This window comes from Elephas maximus, chromosome 10 (assembly GCF_024166365.1).
Source record: "Elephas maximus indicus isolate mEleMax1 chromosome 10, mEleMax1 primary haplotype, whole genome shotgun sequence".
NCBI classification, from domain to species: domain Eukaryota; kingdom Metazoa; phylum Chordata; class Mammalia; order Proboscidea; family Elephantidae; genus Elephas; species Elephas maximus.
Genome location: NC_064828.1, coordinates 49120199 through 49138715, shown reverse-complemented (window position 1 = coordinate 49138715; position 18517 = coordinate 49120199). Strand labels below are relative to the sequence as shown.

The 18517-nt window shown below is 39.7% G+C and overlaps 1 protein-coding gene across 1 annotated transcript in view; it reads left to right on the top strand.

The window, feature by feature from the left end:
- Positions 1–3081: 3081 nt before the first annotated feature.
- SLC25A21 (solute carrier family 25 member 21) overlaps positions 3082–18517 on the top strand; it is an 83432-nt gene continuing 67996 nt past the window's right edge. The window contains exons 1-2 of the mRNA XM_049898330.1: positions 3082–3189; positions 18038–18104. Coding sequence (XP_049754287.1) covers positions 3188–3189; positions 18038–18104 — 69 coding nt within the window. The 5' untranslated portion in view covers positions 3082–3187. The remainder of the gene's footprint in view (positions 3190–18037; positions 18105–18517) is intronic.

Here is an 18517-nt window from a genome sequence, read left to right as displayed (position 1 = left end):
AGGATGTCTCTGAATTCTGAGGCTTTCTGCTCTATCTGTGGTCAAATATAGCCCTGCAGCTAGATCAAGCTTTTCAATTATGTAACTTGTAACAATGTACTAAGACATTTCTATAAACACTTGTATACACAGCTGGCATAGAAAATCATCTCTAGTCCACCAGTAATGCTTTAGAATTAATTTGCTCACCTTTTATGCCACGGGTTTGCCGTACTGGATAAATAGCTAGCACGTGGTTGAGCCAGAATTCAAACCCAAGGAATGTGGCTCTAAAGCCCATACTCTGCCTACTACACCATATGGTCTTTATTGACAGATAGCATTGAATTAATACTAAATGCCAGGGGGTGGAGATAAAGAACAGGAGTGGCCGTTGTCTCTGCCCTCAAGCAGTTTATAACCCGGACTAAATATGGTAATCATGTTAAAATACACGCACTATTCCATTAAAAATATACAAGTCATTTACACTATTTATTAATGAGGATATATATATGTGGATGTGGAACCCCTGGTGGTATAGTGGTTAAGTGCTGTGACTGCTAACCAAGAGGTCGGCAGTTCAAATACACCAGGCGCTCCTTGGAAACTCTATGGGGCATGTCTACCGTTTCCTAGGGTTGCTATGAGTCGGAATCAACACGACAGCAGTGGGTTATATGTGGAGGTATATGTATACTGTGTCCTTGGGTTGCACAGTTAAGTGCTCGACTACAAGGCAAAATGTTAGCTGTTCAAGTCACCCAGTGGCTGGCTGTTTGAACCCACCCAGGGGCTCCTTGGAAGACAAGCCTGATGATCTGGTTCCAAAAGGTCACAGCCTTGAAACCTCTATGGAGTACTTCTACTCCACACAGATGGGGTTGCCATGAGTCAGAATTGACTCAATGGCAATGAACAACAATGTATATGTATACATGTCTACGTCTAAGTATATAAACCCCAAAATCCACTGCCGTCAAGTCGATTCCAATGATGCGTATAAGCATATACTCATGTGTACACTATATACATTTAGTAGTATCTGAGTGTCTACTTTGTGCCAGTCACTTAATATAAAATGAAAGACAACATCTTGGTGGAGTAATTCAGGCAAGTGGAATATCAAGATTTTATCTACTGTCTCAGAAAAGGCTTCTTAAAATAGTTAGGGTCTTGGTTGATTTGGGGACAATGGGACTACTGTGTCAACATTTGACCCAAGAAGAGTATATTCTACTACTTGGCACAAAATATGTTGAATGAATGAGTGAGTGAATGAATGACTGACAGTTACTTCATGAACGAGAAGGACAAAAATCAGGAACTAAGGAAGTTAGAAAGATGGGGCGGGGCGACTAGAATGGAGCAAGGAATTCCCTCAGCGGAGCTCATAGAGCAAACTGCTGGCTGGCAAAGAACTTTTTAACACCACAATCAGGTCTTCTTTCCTGGCTTTTAATCCTAGTTTAAGAAATAAAGTTTTTTTTGTTTTTTTTTTAAAGTCCTTTCCTTCATAGTTGCCATGTGCATGAGTGAAATTCTGCCTTGTGTGTTTCTTGCTTCCCAATGGAATTGTGTTTGTTCATCTTTATAAGCAAGGTAATCTGCTGTCACTGAAAATTAAGACGGTAATAAATGTCTCTTCACTTAGAGATTAATGGGACAATTACCCAAATCTTACCAATATTACTTACCACACTTTAGTTGTTTCTCAAAGATCTTTTTCCTTTTTTCTTTCCTTAGCATTTTCCATCAGGGTTCTGGTTCTTATATTATGCTAATGCCTTCCTTGGGCTGAGCTGTGCAACATGTTCAGTGCATCGAGCAGCTGCCAACTTTCCAGGGAATGGAGCCATGGGCCTACCTCCTAAATGATACTGACAGCTAAACTAATTTTATTTATCTTAGAAGATCAAAGTTGTAGTTTATTTTAGACACATCGACAAAGTTTAATTGTCATGGTAAATTCATACTGAACATTCAATTGAAAATGTGTATTCAAGAAAACTTTAAAGAATTCTTCCACGCAGCGTGTAATGACAGTGGTATGATTTTCAGGTAACGAATATATCCAACAGTCATATGCAGAAACGTAATTCGATTAATTCTCTGTAATGAATGATAGTGACTATATTGCTTATGCCTGAAGACCTGATATGAGTTGAATAGGGAAAGCTTGTCTAAGACTGTTAGCTAAAACGTTCACTGTGTTGCATTTCCTTGAAGTTTATTTGCTGCTTTAAAACAAACAAACAAAAAAAGAGCGTGTCACTTACTCTTTTTGAGCTGGTTTTCCTCCCCTTTGAAGGATACATAGTTTTCCCTCTCTCCTTCATCTAAATGAAAATGGCCCAAAATGCATGCAATTTTGTAAGCTCCAGATTGCAGATTCTACATAACTCAAATAACAGAGCCTGAAATCCCACTCTTTCATTTAGACTCTGTAAACTGCTGAAACTTGTGGAATGTAAGTGATGTCAGAATAATGCCTAAAGGTGTAGTGTCAGGGGCCGTACTCTGCCCTGGGATCCGCAATCCAGCCAGCAATGGAAGGCTTGCACTCATAACCCAGGGCTGAATGTGCCTCCATTGTTTTAATTACAGAGCTACAGCATGTGGGTAAGAAACTTGGATTCGATCGCAGCAGAAGAAAGAGGATATTGTATGCCTTCAATCAGCTTTGTATTAGGAGATCCTTACAGGGAAAATTATGTGAAAGAAAGAAGTAGGAAGAAAACAACAAATTAGCAAGATCCCTATTTCAATATAATTTGGAGAAAATGACTGATTTGGGTTGGTCATGTTGCCAGAACAGATGACTCAAGGCTTCCAAACAAGAAATGGAAATCAGGAGGATGCCTGAAGCCTGAAAGAAGAACAAATTGTGAAGATATGATTGACTGTGAGGCTTCAAAATCAACTGTACCAAAGATGAGCTTGGATCATTGCCCAGAACAAAACTGAATGGTGATGTTCATTTAGGTCCTGACTGTTGAAACAAAATAAAATGTAGTAATTGTGCTCTGTTAAGTATACAGACGTGTTAATGCTTTCCAATTTCCCCAACTGGGGATCTGATGTCACTTTCCCTGTCGCTCCTATTTCATGCTTCACAGGTGACTATTATTGCTCTTCTGGACGTTTGCTGGATGCCAGGTTTTTGGCAAAGAGTGGGCTCCAGGTGAAAGCATCCTTCTCATGCTGCATGTGAGTGTGCTGCAGATGGCTTTGCAAATGGCTTTTTCACTTTGAAATCGTTTCTTTCTTTGGCCTTTTCAGACTAGGATAATATACATGTATCTATCTTGCTATTCCCCGTGTGATGGTCGCTGAAATCTCTGCAGTTTGGGCCCCAAAGCACCTCACTTCTGACAACCAGAAAGCCTCAGTTTCCATAAGTGGCAGATTTGTGCATTTATCTGTTTCTCTCTTGTTTTTGCTGTTAGGTCCGTCAAGTTGACTCTTCATAGCAACCTCACCTGACAGAGTAGAGCTGCGCATAGTATTTTCTTGGCTGTAATCTTTATGAAAGTAGATTGCCAGGCCTTTTCCCACAGAGCTGCTGAGTTCGAACCACCGACTTTTCCCTTAGCAGTCCAGCACTCAACCATTTGCGCCACCAGGGCTCCTCTGTTCCGCTCTTAGGTGGGAAGATACTTTATTTGTAATTTCGTTATGCTCATCTTCTCGTTAATTTGTCAGTTGGGTTTTATGCTAACCTTTCTGTGATAGACAACAGGGTATGGCTCCCTTCAAAGGTCAGTTGTAAAACAACTGCACAGTTCCTCTTTCTGATCGGGGGCTGCGCAGAAAAGATTCCATGTCACTGCTCCTAACACAAAAACCTGACTAGTAGCCCAGCACCTTAGGAAATTTCCCAGCCTGCTTTGAAGAGCAGTCCAACTCTATCGTACAGATGATTTTCAAAAAAAAAAAAAAACATTTTCTACATAATAAACTAGAAAAATAACAGCAAAACCAACACGGAGGGGGCAAAGGGGGAAAAAAGGTGGACATGTGATTTTGTGGTTCCTTTTTGGCTTCTTTACCTGAGTCGAATTTTGAGAATGTTAAGCATTCCCCTGTCTACCCACTAGTTAGCACAGTCTTCAGATGTCAGTAGCTAACTTAAAGCAAGTAATTTTTTTTCACCCATCTAAATGGATTAAAGATGATGTCAGGTACAAGACGTTTAATTAAGGATCTGTCTTGTTTTCATGGGTGTCTAAAGTTTGTGCCTGAGACCCCACTAATGAGAGACAGGTTCCTGGGTGGCACAGTTTGCACTTGACTATTAACCTGAAGGTTGGCAGTCCGAACCCACCAAGTGGCACCTCAGAACAAAGGCCTGGCAACCTGCTTCTGTAAAGATTACAGCCAAGAAAACCCTATGAAACAGTTCTACTCTGTAACACATAAGGTCACCATGAGTCAAAATCAACTGGATGGCAAAGGATTTGGGTCTCTTTGTTTTGTTTTGGTTTGGTTTGCTTTCGTTTTGGTTTTGAAAAGAGAGACAGAAGGAAGGCTTCTTCCAAGGTTTAACTTACTGTAAATGAACCAGCAAGACTGAACACAAGCTGGAGCTCACAGGAAATTCCACATTTCCTTGCTTCCATACAAACAGCATCTTTTCATTGGTTGTTATATGACCTTGGAGTTTGCCATATGTTAAATAGTTTCACACTTTTAAAAATGGTTATTATCAGGTGCCTCTGAGTCAATTCTGACTCATAGCGACCCTATGTACAAGAGAACAAAGCACTGCCTGGTCTTGCACCATCCTCACAATCATTGCTAAGTTTCAGCCCATTATTGCAGCCATTGTGTTAAACCATGTCACTTTCGATGACCCTCTGCTTTACCAAGTGGGATGTCCTTCTCCAGGGATTGGTCTCTCCTTATAACATGTCCAAAATACGTGAGACAAAGTCTCATCATTCTTGCTTCTAAGGAGCACTCTGATTGTGCTTCTTCCAAGACAGACTTGTTCACTCCTCTGGCAGCCGATGGTATATTCAGTATTCTTCAACGACACCATAATTCAAATGCATCAATTCTTCTTCGGTCTTCTTTATTCACTGTCCAACTTTCCCATGCATACGAAACAATTGAAAATACCATGGCTTGAGTCAGGCACACCTTAGTCATCAAGGTGACCTCTTTGCTTTTTAACACTTTGAAGAGGTCTTTTGCAGCAGATTTACCCAATGCAATGCGTCTTTTGATTTCTTGACTGCTGCTTCCATGGCTGTTGATTGTGGATCCAAGTAAAATGAAATCCTTGACAACTTCAATCTTTTCTCCATTTAACATGATGTTGCTTACTGGTCCAGTTGTGAGGATTTTTGTTTCCTTGATGTTGAGGGTAATACATACTGAAGGCTGTAATCTTTGATCTTCATCAATAAGTGCTTCAAATCCTCTTTGGTTTCAGCAAGGAAGGTTGTGTCATCTGCACATTGCAGATTGTTAATGAAACTTCTTCCAATTCTGATGTTGAGTTCTTCTTCATATACTCCAGCTTCTCGTGTTATTTGCTCAGCATGCAGATTGAATAAGTATGGTGAAAGGATACAACCCTGACACACACATTTCCTGATTTTAAAACCATGCAGTATCCCCTTGTTCGGTTTGAACAACTGCCTCTTGGTCTATGTACAGGTTCCTCATGTGCATGATTAAGTGTTCTGGAATTCCCATTCCTTGCAATGTTATCCATAATTTGTTATGATCCACACAGTCAAATGCCTTTGCATTGCCAATAAAACACAGGTAAACATCTTTCTGATATTCTCTGCTTGCAGCCAAGATCCATCTGACATCAGCAATGATATCCCTCATTCCACATTCTCTTTTGAATCCAGCTTGAATTTCTGGCAGTTCCCTGTCAATATACCACTACAACCATTTTTGAATTATCTTCAGCAAAATTTTACTTGCACGTGATATTAATGATATTGTTTGATAATTTACACATTCTGTTGGATCACCCGTCTTCAGAATGGGCACAAATACAGATCTCTTCCAGTCAGTTGGCCAGGAAGCTGTCTTCCAAATTTCTTGGTATAGATGAGTGAGAACCTCCAGTGCTGCCTCTGTTTGTTGAAACATCTCAACTGGTATTCTGTCAATTTCTGGAGCCTTATTTTTTGCCAATGCCTTCAGTTCAGCTTAGACTTCTCCCTTCTGTACCATAAGTTCTTGATCATATGTTACCTCCTGCAATGGTTGATCATTGACCAATTCTTTTTGGAAAAGTGTCTCTGTGTATTCCTTCCATCTCCTTTTGATGCTTCCTGAATTGTTCAATATTTTGCCCATAGAATACTTCAAAATTGCAACTGGAGGCTTGAATTTTTTCTTCAGTTCTTTCATCTTGAGAAATGACTAGTGTGTTCTTCCCTTTTGGTTTTCTAACTCAAGGTCTTTGCACATTTTATTATAATACTTATATAGTGGTTAAAGCCATCGACTGCTAACCGAAAGGTTGGCAGTTAGAAACCACCAATGGCTCTACAGAAGAAAGATGTGGCAGTCTGCTTCCATAGAGATTTACAGCCTTGAAAACCCTATGGGGTCAATATGAGTCAGAATCAACTCCATGGCAGTGGTTTTGGCAGTTCGATTATAATACTATACTTTGTCTTCTCAAGCCACCCTCTGAAATATCTATTGAGCTCATTTCTTGCCTTTGCTTTAGCTACTCTGTGTTCAAGAGCAAGTTTCAGAGTCTCTTCTGACATCCATTTTGGCCTTTTTTTCTTCCTTGTCTTTTTAATGACCTTTTGCCTTCTTCATGTATGATGTTCTTGACATCATCCAACAACGTGTACGGTCTTCAGTCATTAGCATTCAATATGTCAAATCTGTTCTTGAGATGGTCTCTAAATTCAGGTGGAATATACTCAAGGTCATACTTTAGCTCTCATGGACTTGTTTTAATTTTCTTCAGCTTCAACTTGAACTTGCATATGAGCAATTGATGGTCTGTTCCACAGTTGGCCCCTAGCCTTGTTCTGACTGATGATATTGAGCTTCTCCATCGTCTCTTCCCACAGACGTAGTCGATTTGTTTCTTGTATATTTCATCCAGTGAGGTTCACATGTATAGTTGCCCTTTATGTTGTTGAATAAAGGTATTTGCAATGAATAAGTTGTTGGTCTTGCAAAACTCTGTCATGTGATCTCCCGTGTTGTTTCTGTCATCAAGGCTGTATTTTCCAACTACTGATCCTTCTTCTTTGTTTCCAACTTTCACATTCCAATCACCAGCAATTATCAATGCATCTTGATTGCATGGTTGATCAATTTCAGACTGCAGAAGTTGGTAAAAAATCTTCAGTTTCTTCATCTTTGGCATTAGTGGTTGGTGTAGAATTTGAATAATATTCCTATTAACTGGTCCTCCTTGTAGGCATATGGATATTATTGTTTCACTGTCAGCATTGCACGTCACGATAACCTAAAATAGATCTTGAAAAGTTCTTTTTGACAATGAATGTGATGCCATTCCTCTCCAATTTGCCATTCTGGCATAGTAGACCATGTGATTATCTGGATCAAAATGGTCAATACCAGTCCATTTCAGCTCACCAATGCCTAGGATATCTATCTTCAGCATTGCGTTTCATTTTTGACAGCATCTGATTTTCCTTGATTCATACTTTGTACATTCCACATTCCAATTATTAGTGGATGTTTACAGTTGTTTCTTCTCATTTTGGTCACCACTCATCTGTCAGTTTGTAGTATTGTAGTGGCTTGTGTGTTGCTGTGATGCTAGAAGCTATGCCACTAGTATTTCAAATACCAGCAGGATCACCTTGGTGGACAGGTTTCAGTAGAGCTTCCAGGCTAACACAGACTGGGAAGAAGAACCTGGTGATTTACTTCTGAAAAAATTAGCCAGTGAAAAACTTTTGGATAGCAGCAGAACATTGTCTGATATAGTGCAGGAAGATGAGCCCCTCAAGTTGGAAGGCACTCAAAATATGACTGGGGAAGAGCTGCCTCCCCAAAGTAAAGCCAACCTTAAAAATGAGGGTGGGAGGAAATGAGGAGTAAAATTATTTTGTAGGCTTTGGCACAAATCTGTATTTCAAATAAGCTGTGTGAGCTGTGTCTTTGAGAAGAACATGTGCGATGTAGTTTTTGATCTTCATTTTATGGATGTACGTAAGTAATACAAGGCCTTGTTTTGATTACACAATTAAAAACAAATGTGATCCAATATCATAGCACTCTGTGTCTACTTACATTCCTGAACAATAACTCTCATTACTGTACTAACCATCACAATTTAACGGCTTTGGAGACCTGGTACCCCATTCTCATATTTGCTGTATGACTTTGGTCTGCTAGTTTCTCCATATTCCATCTACAGTATGGCTTTCTCTCACAGGAAATCGTACTAATGATATAGTGTTTTGATGTGTAATAGTCTCCCTGAGAGAAACTATCTAAAATGATTTTCCAAATGGTCCTCACAGTCTCCTCCTAAATGCTCTGCTTAACATTTAACAGTTATGTTAAACTGTGATTTAAGATTTAGAATTTAAGACTATTTCAGAAATTGGGATACTAAAGGCTATTTAATTTAAGACTATTTCAGAAATCGGGATACTAAAGGCTATTTATATCAGAACGTTGTTGGCTTCAGCTTAAGAGAAGACAAAATTAAAAGCAGCTCAAATAGTAAAGGTTTTTTTATTATTATTTCATGTAACCAGAAATCTAGAGGTAGGATGCTAGGATTGGTCAATTTAGCAGCCAAAGAGTATCACCAAAGTCTAGACCCTTTCCATCTTTCTATTTGGCCACCCTCATCTTATGGCCAGGGATGTCTCACATGCCTGGGGTACACAGGCTTCTCTTGCAGCTAGGACAACATCTAGCGAAAAGAGTCACTTCTCCTCCCATGTGCCTTTTTCCTTAGGGAGAAAATTCAAAACTTCCAACAGATTTCTCCACTGGTTCCATGGGTTAGGGTCACGTGTCCATGCCTAACCCACTCACTAGCAAGGGAATGGGACCACCATGATTGCCTTGAATAATCCTGATTTACCCCCTGGTCTGAAGAAGGTCTCTCCTCTCCCAGCCCAGAGATAGTGAACACCAACACCAAATCAGGGTTTTGCTCCCAAGAGGCAAGAGGGGATGGGGGGTACCTCTGTGGGATCAGTAACCAACAGTACTCCCCACCAACTTTTTGCATAATAAGAGTTTTTATTTTTAATATTTAACATTAATAGCTCAGTGTTTTATTATATTACTGAAGTATGCATTATGTTTCTCTTACATTGACAGAATTATTACGGTACGCCTCTTAAAGGCAGCGTTTATCCCAGGACCTACTTTTTTTTTTGTCTCATTCTGATTCAACTAGAAAATATTTAGCTGATAAACCAAAAGCTTTCATAAAAATTATTTTATTCATCTTAGCTCAGGCCTAGCAATTACATACAGTCCCTGGGTGGTGCAAACAGTTAACGCACTCAGAAGCTAACCCAAAAGTTGGAGGTTCAACTCCCCAGAGGCCTCTCAAAAGAAAGGCTTGGCAATCTACCTCCAAAAAATCAGCCATTTCAAACCCTGTAGAGCATAGCTCTTCTCTGACACACATGGGGTCACCATGAGTGAGAACTGACTCAACGGCAAGTGTTTTTTTTTATTTACTTAACGAGTTATACAGCTAATATTTCACCTTACTTTAAAATAGAATTGATTGGAAATAAGAATAGAGACCTGATTTTTAATTGCCTTTTCTGCATCCTCCTAAAATAAGAAATGACAAGGTATCATTGCAATAGAAATAACCACTTTTCAAAAGTTTTTATAACAAGAAAAACTGTAATACAGCATAGCCAAATAGTCAAGCACATGTACTGTGGGGGTAACGGAACTTGATTTGAGTCCCTGCCCTCCATCAGGCAGTGATGTGCCGGTAGACTTCACCTGCAAAATGAAGAAAATAATCACAACTACTTGCAAGGATTGTTGTGAGAGTTGAATGAGATTAATGCAGGTACATATGCCAAACATTCTTAACATAGTAAGCATTCAACAAATGTTGACTATTTTTGCCTATAACAGTATTAGGAAAAGTCCATAAATATCCAAGTTAATGTTTTCTAATACAAAATAGTTACAATGAAACTCTCAAATTTTAAAAGGAATAACTTCGAGAGACAAAATATGAAGACTGTTACATGGTTCATACTACAATTTTAAGGGAAGTGTTGCTTTGGCTCTGGTGCCTGTTTCAAAGATTTCTCCAGCTGGCTTGATGTGAGTCAAAACTTAAAACCAGGATGGTGCCTTTGCTGTTCTGTCGGGGAAAGAGCTCCCATTAATGCTGCATAGATGTCTAAAATCCCACTTTCCTTTCATCCAACTGGTAGACTGAATATGAGAAGAAGCAAGCAGGATGTAGCGTGTTGATATGCATGTCAGGAAGTCTCTAAACTTCCCTGTTCAATGCTCTGGTAAGCTATCTGAAGGCAGAAAAAGTTGACAAAATTAACGGTGCGTGTGGATATAAACATAAGTTCTTCAGAAGAAAAAAGAATTTCCCTTCTAAAACATTACAATTCCTTTTTGTTTTTTTTAGAATCTGTATATCATACTTTACAATATGAAAATTTTCAATCATTTTCTAATCAAGTCAGAAAAATAGCTCATCAGCTTTAGCTCTGGCTCCCATTCTCTTGCTCACATTTTGGTGTTAACCATTCTGATTGGCCCCAGGACCAATCTTAACTGACAAAAGTCTCTTCAGTTGAAAAGACATGCATGGCAAAGAGGTACTGCCACAGCCACTGTGGCTGTAGGGGTCCCAAGATTTACTTTCTGGATCCAGGACTCAGGACTGTAAGTAATAAAACCAACTCAAACTTAAGTAAATGAGGGAATTTATTGGAAATGTTACTGGATATCTAACAGAATCAAATGTAAAGTGAAATACGCAATGTTCAGGAAGGATCTAGATACAGTGAGGCTTAAAGAAAACCTGGAACGAGGATCCCAAATGGCACCAGGACTTCTCCGTCTTGCTTCTTTGTTTCCCTGAATGGTAGTTTCCTTCTCTTTTATCACTGCAGACTGGCTTTCTCCAGGTGATAGAAAGCATGGATACCTATGGTATATCTTAGAGCTTTAACCTTGTACATAACAGAATTGAATATTGCCTAGTCTCTGCCATCTTCATGATCATTGATATGTTTGAGTCCATTGTTTTGGCTATTGTGTCAACCCAAGGTGGACTGACTCAATGAGAGTTACTTCCCACTCCATAGATGTCCACTATTACATGAATACACCATAAGAATCAGTGAAAACAATGTAAGGAAATAGTTCTAGCTTTGCATTTGCCAGCAAAGACTGCCTGTGGTCCTCGAGAATTTCCATTTAAAACTGTTCATTCCCTGTTGAGAAAGCTCAGGACAGTGATATGGGTGGGAGTGGTAGTGGAGAGTATGATTGCACATGAAAGGAGCCAAGCAGAAAGCAGAGAGGGAGGGAGCATCAAGGAAGCAGGGCCAACATGAAGGAGAGGGCTCTGGACCTCCCAGCTCTTTTCAGGTTGGACCTTATGGTTCTCCCAGCTACTTCTCTCTTCCCTCCTGCCTTACACTTCTTTTTAATATTTTCTCCCATCACTTATAAAATGAAGACCTTCTGTGTTACTTGTAAGACTTTAGTTCTCTTCCAGATAACCAGTGCTATACTTTAGGCAAAAACTTGAAGAAAGGCAGAGTTTGTCTCTTTAGAAAAGCACTTACTCAGGTCTTCTTCTTTTTATTAGAATAACCAAATCTGAGGTTGAAATAGACCAACCTTGAGGGCAATCAAGTCTATCCATTGCTGTGTATATCCAATCTCTGGCATCCATGACCAAGGGCCATTCAAGATTGCTTGGAAAAAAGGCCATAAAGAGAAACTTACTACTTTTTAGGAGAGTCCATTCTATCTTTAGATAGTTCTAACTATTAGAATACCCTCCTTGTATTAAGCTCCTACTGGGCCAAAAAATATGTCTTTCCTTGTTGTTTCCACCTGTTGGTCCTAGCTGTACCACCTGGAAACAAACAGAAAAGTCTAATCTCTCTCTTACATGCTCATCCTTCAAGAGATCCAACATGTTCATCATGTCTCTCCCTAAGATCTTTTCCAGGCTAAGCAACTGTTCTTCCTATAACTGTTTTTTTTCTTTTATGGGGTTTTATGGAATATCAGGTCCCTCTATTAACCTGAACACTCCCTTTAAAAAAAAGCTTTAGTTAAATGCCCCTCTCAATTTTGCTTCCCACAACCAGGCATAATCTTCCAGATGTGGAAAGATGAGCACAGAAAAAAAACAGAACTATAACCTCTTTTAATACATATAGAATATTTACTCAAGAAAATCACATTTACCTTTTGGGAAGACCAAAACCATGACCTTCAGTGTGGCTTGCACCTCAACATAAAGAAAACAAAAATCCCCACAACTGGACCATTGAGCAACATCATGATAATCACATTTACCTTTTGGGAAGACCAAACCTATTCTTAGCTCAGCCTCCTGCTGAAAAAGATAAAATAATTTATACTGAAATTTAAATGATAAAAAATGTTGGTATTTACATGTTTTGAGTGTTTAGAGGAAATTAGTGTTGATGGGAGAATTTCAAGAATCAGTAGTTGAAATTGGAATGGGAAGGAGGAAGGGAGAATTTATTCCCAGAGTTCTTCAAATAGCATGCCTACTTTACTTCCTAGTCATAATGTTAGCACTATCTTAAGTCAAAAGCCCTTATCAGGGCTTACTCCATTTGATTCCTCTCTTCCACTTCACGAAATCCATATACTTAGCAAATATTTGCGTCCTGGTTATGCGTGTGCATGCACACACACACACCACACAAATGGCTCTGAGGTAAACGCCCTAAGGGGTTCCAGATGTAAACAGTATCCCTGCCCTCTAACCCGTTGCTATCCAGTCTATTCGGACTCATAGTGACCCTATAGGACAGAGAAGAGTTGCTCCATAGGGTTTCCAAAGAGTGCCTGGTGGATTCAAACTGCTGAGCTTTTGGTCAGCAGCCATAGCTCTTAACCACTACACCACCAGGGTTTCCATCCCTTCCTTCTAGGAGCTAACAATTTTGAAGCTGTAAGATATGCCCTTTGCTCACCTCACTGAAGGGTACCGTGTAAGCCAGTGAATCCAAGCATGGCACAGTGAGTTAATCTGGATAAGCTCTAGCTTTCTTGTTCCAGAAGCGCAGCTAAAAGCAGAACCCAATTTAAAGGAGTTGGAGTGAAGCTTGCAGAGACATCAGAAAGCCTCCAGCCCCATGATACATGCTGTTGTTGTTGTAAGATGCCTTCAAGTTGGTTCCGACTCATAGTGACCCTGTGCACAACAGAACGAAACAGTGCCCGATCCTTTGCCATCCTTACAGTCGTTTTTATGCTTGAGCTCATTGTTGCAGCCACTGTGTCAATCTACCTCATTGAGGGTCTTCCTCTTTTCCATTGACTCTGTACTTTGCCAAGCATGGTGTCCTTCTCCAGGGACTGATCCCTCCTGACAACCTGTCCAAAGTACGTAAGATGAAGTCTCACCATCCTTGCTTCTAAGGAGCATTCTGGTTGTACTTCTTCCAAGACAGATTTGTTCGTTCTTTTGGCAGTCCATGGTATACTTAATATTCTTCGCCAACACCACAATTCAAAGGCGTAACTTCTTCTTCAGTCTTCCTTATTCATTGTCCAGCTTTCACATGCATATGATGCAATTGAAAATACCATGGCTTGGGTCAGGCGCACCTTAGTCTTCAAGGTGACATCCCTGCTTTTCAACACTTTAAAGAGGTCCTCTGCAGCAGATTTACCCAGTGCAATGCTTAGTTTGATTTCTTGACTGCTGCTTCCATGGCTGTTGATTGTGGATCCAAGTGAAATGAAATCCTTGACAACTTTAATCTTTTCACCGTTTATCATGATGTTGCTCATTGGTCCAGGTGTGAGGATTTTTATTTTATGTTGAGGTGCAATCCATACTGAAGGCTGTGGTCTTTGATCTTCATTAAGCAAGCAAGGTTGTGTCATCTGCATAGCGCACGTTGTTAATGAGTCTTCCTCCAATCCTGATGCCTCGTTCTTTTTCATATAGTCCAGCTTCTTGTATTATTTGCTCAGCATACACATTGAATAGGTATGGTGAAAGAATACAACCCTGACGCATACCTTTCCTGACTTTAAACCAATCAGTACCCCATTGTTTTATCCAAACACCTGCCTCTTGATCTCTGTAAAGTTTCCTCATGAGCACAATTAAGTGTTCTGAAATTCCCATTCTTCACAATGTTATCCATAGTTTGTTATGATCCACACAGTTGAATGCCTTTGCATAGTCAATAAAACAGAGGTAAACATCCTTCTGGTATTCTCTGCTTTCAGCCAGGATCCATCTGACATCAGCAGTGATATCCCTGGTTTCACATCCTCTTCTGAAACTGGCCTGAATTTCTGGCAGTTCCCTGTCGATATGCTGCAGCAGCTGTCTTTGAATGATCTTCAGCAAAATTTTGCTTGCATGTGATATTAATGATATTGTTCTATAATTTCCACCTTCAGTTGGATCACCTTTCTTGGGAATAGGCATAAATATGGATCTCTTCCAGTCAGTTGACCAGGAGCTGTCTTCCATGTTTCTTGGCATAGACGAGTGAGCACATCCAGCGCTGCCATCTGTTTGTTGAAATATCTCAAATGAAATTCCGTCAATTCCTGGAGTCTTGTTTTTCTCCGAGGCCTTCAGAGCAGCTTGGAATTCTTCCTTCAGTACCATTGGTTCGTGATCATATGCTACCTCTTTAATGGTTGAATATCAACTAATTCTTTTTGGCATAATGACTCTGTATATTCCTTCCATCTTCTTTTGATGCTTCCTGCATTGTTTAATATTTTCCCTATAGAATTGTTCACTATTGAAACTTGAGGCTTGAATTTTTTCTTCAGTTCTTTCAGCTTGAGAAACACTGAGCACGTCTTTCCCTTTTGGCTTCCTATCTCCAGCTCTTTGCACATGTCATTATAATACTTTACTTTGTCTTCACGATCCGCCCTTTGAAATCTTCTGTTTGGTTCTTTTACTTCACTGTTTCTTCCTTTTGCTTTAGCTGCTTGATATTCATGAGCAAGTTTCAGAGTCTCCTCTGATATCCACCTTGGTCTTTTCTTTCCTTCCTGTCTTTTCAATGACCTCTTGCTTTCTTCATGGATGATGTCCTTGATGTCATTCCACAACTCATCTGGTCGTCGGGCACTAGTGTTCAATACATCAAATCTAGTCTTCAGGTGGTCTCTAAATTCAGGTGGGATATACTTAAGGTCATATTTTGGCTCTCGTGGACTTGCTCTGATTTCCTTCAGTTTCAGCCTGAACTTGCATATGAGCAATTGACGGTCTGTTCCACAGTCAGCCCCTGGCCTTGTTCTGACTGATGATATTGAGCTTTTCCATCATCTCTTTCCACAGGTGTAGTCAATTTGATTCCTGTGTGTTCCATCTGGTGAGGTCCATGTGTATAGTCACCATTTATGTTGGTGAAAGAAGGTATTTGCAATGAGGAAGTCACTGGTCTTGCAAAATTCTATCATTCAACCTTTGGCATCGTTTCTATCACCAAGGCCATATTTTCAACTACTGGTTCTTCTTCATTTCCAACTTTCGCATTCCAATCAGCAATAATTATCATTGCATCCTGATTGCGTGTTTGATCAATTTCAGACTGCAGCAGCTAATAAAAATATTCTATTTCTTCATCTTTGGCCTTAGCGGTTGGTACGTAAATTTGAATAATAGTCATATTAACTCATCTTCCTTGTAGGCATACGGATATTATCCTATCACTGACAGCGTTGTACTTCAGGATAGATCTTGAAATGCTTTTTTTGACAATGAATGAAACACTGTCAAATATTCCCCGGCATAGTAGACTATATAATTGTCTGACTCAAAACGGCCAATACCAGTCCATTTCAGCTCTAATGCCTAGGATATCGATTTTCATGCTTTCCATTTCATTTTTGATGATTTCCAATTTTCCTACTTCGTACATTCCAGGTTCTGATTATTAATGAATTTTTGCAGCTGCTGCTTCTCATTTTGAGTCGTGCCACATCAGCAAATGAAGGTCCTGAAAGCTTTACTCCATCCACGTCATTAGGGTCAACTCTACTTTGAGGAGACAGCTCTTCCCCAGTCATCTTTTGAGTGCCTTCCAACCTGGGGGCTCATCTTTCAGCACTATATCAGACAGTGTTCCACTGCTATTCATAAGGTTTTCACTGGCTAATGCTTTTCAGAAGTAGACTGCCAGGTCCTCCTTCCTAGTCTGTCTTAGTCTGGAAGCTCAGCTGAAACCTGTCCTCCATGGGTGACCCAGCCGGTATCTGAATACCGGTGGCATAGCGTCCAGCATCATAGCAACTCACAGGCCCCCACAGTACAACAAACATCTCATACATGTAGGGGCCATGATACATGGGTATCTGAAAATAGGGCAAGTTGAGGCCTGCCCTTATCTGTAGCCACTTACAGGCTTACTAGGAAAACTAATTACCTCAGAAAATAATGTGATGTATTTTTTCTATTTATATATTTTCAGGTTTAAAGTGAGGATATGGCACGCATATGAAGATTTCAGGGTAGAGAAATTTGCAGTTTTGAAAACTAAAATGTAATTAGAAATAAAACCAAAAAACCAAACCCATTGCCGCCAACTTGACCCCAACTCTTAACCACCCTATAGGACAGAGTAGAACTGCCCGTAGAGTTTCCAAGGAGTGGCTGGTAGATTTGACCTGCTGACCTTTCGGTTAGTAGCTGAGCTCTTAACTACTTCACCACCAGGGCTCCAAATTAGAAATAAGAGATAGCTTTTATAAATCTTATCATATGCACGTTCCACTCCTTTTTGGGTTTTCTCCCAAAAACTTCTGAATGTATGACCACAGACCCTTGACACTGGCAACAATAGCTGCCTCCACGTCCCGTGAGATTGCCTATCAGGAAGGGAGGTTGACATTTCCTCTCTTGGCAACATACATCTTTGTAACCAACCCTCCATGACCTTCTTCCTCTTCCTTCAAGGAAGTTAAAAAATTGTAACTATTTGAGGGAAAGGCTGGGAACTCTGGCAATGTTGCTATAGAGCTTATTAATTTCTTTGTTTTAATACAACTAAAATTTAGTATTTCATCACCTCGTTAGCCTCAGAAGATTTTAATCTAGTGGGCTGAGGTATAACTTTAACCTCATTTGGTTACCACAAGGAAGTAAATGCGGGCCTGAAGATAGTTTGAGTGAGGCATTAGTGGGTCAGTGGTAGAATTCTCTCCTCCCATGTGGGAGACCCAGGTTTGATTTATAGCCAATGAAAACCCTGTGGATCACAATGGTCTGATCCCCAACCATCATAAGTGTGTCACAGAATCAGGCAGCATTTTGTTCCATTGTGAATGGAGTAGCCGTGAGTGGGAGGCCAACTCAACCCAACAACAACAGGTAGCTTGAAGCTACCTACTATACAGTTGGAAACCCTGGTTGCACAGTGGTTAAGAGCTACGTCTGCTAACCAAAATGTCGGCAGTTCAAATCCACCAGGTGTTTCTTGGAAACTGTATGAGGCAATTCTACTCTGTCCTATAGGGTTGCTATGAGTCAGAATTGACGCAATATGTTATGGGTACTGTATAATTGAGAAAACAAATTTCTTAGTGTCAGGAGGGTCAACTTCATCTTTAAGGTACAATTCATGGTTGTGTTTAGCACCTTACTTAAAGGACTCTAGCCTCAGTATCATTTATTTATCTTCTGAATATCATAATTCAAATAAATGCAGAATTCATCATTTCTCTACCTTAGAATTAAAACAAGAAAGACTTGATGATTTGTATACTACATTGAATAATTGGGAACACTTTAGGATTTGTTGCTTTATCCATTAGCAATGACAGAATCACCCTTACTTATCCTTGTGTAAAATTATTTCTCCAATAGGCTGTTCGGCTTTTACAAGGGAATTCTGCCACCCATTATGGCTGAAACACCAAAAAGAGCAGTGAAGGTAAGTATTGCCTACCTTTCCATCAAGTGAAAATAAGCTAAAAAACTTAATTTAGAAATTATAGTGTAATTTTTACTATTATTAGGCTTGGTCAATCTCTCAAGTAAGCATATACTGTGAGTTTGTTTTTTTCAGGTAAAGGCATTCCCTTTCTAATGGGAAAATTAAACAAAAAACATAGTAGTGAATGAAATTCATGTAATCAAACCACAGCAGCCACAGAATAGCTTGGACATTTTCTCAAAGAAATTTAGAAATTTTCCTTTGGAGCAATAATTATATTTAAAAGAGAAAGGGAGAAGAAAAATACTTCTCCCAAATCATTCCCAGCATCTTACAAACAAAGTGATCAAATACACTAGATTTCACTGGATATGATTCTTATATAACACATTTATTTGCCTACTAACTTC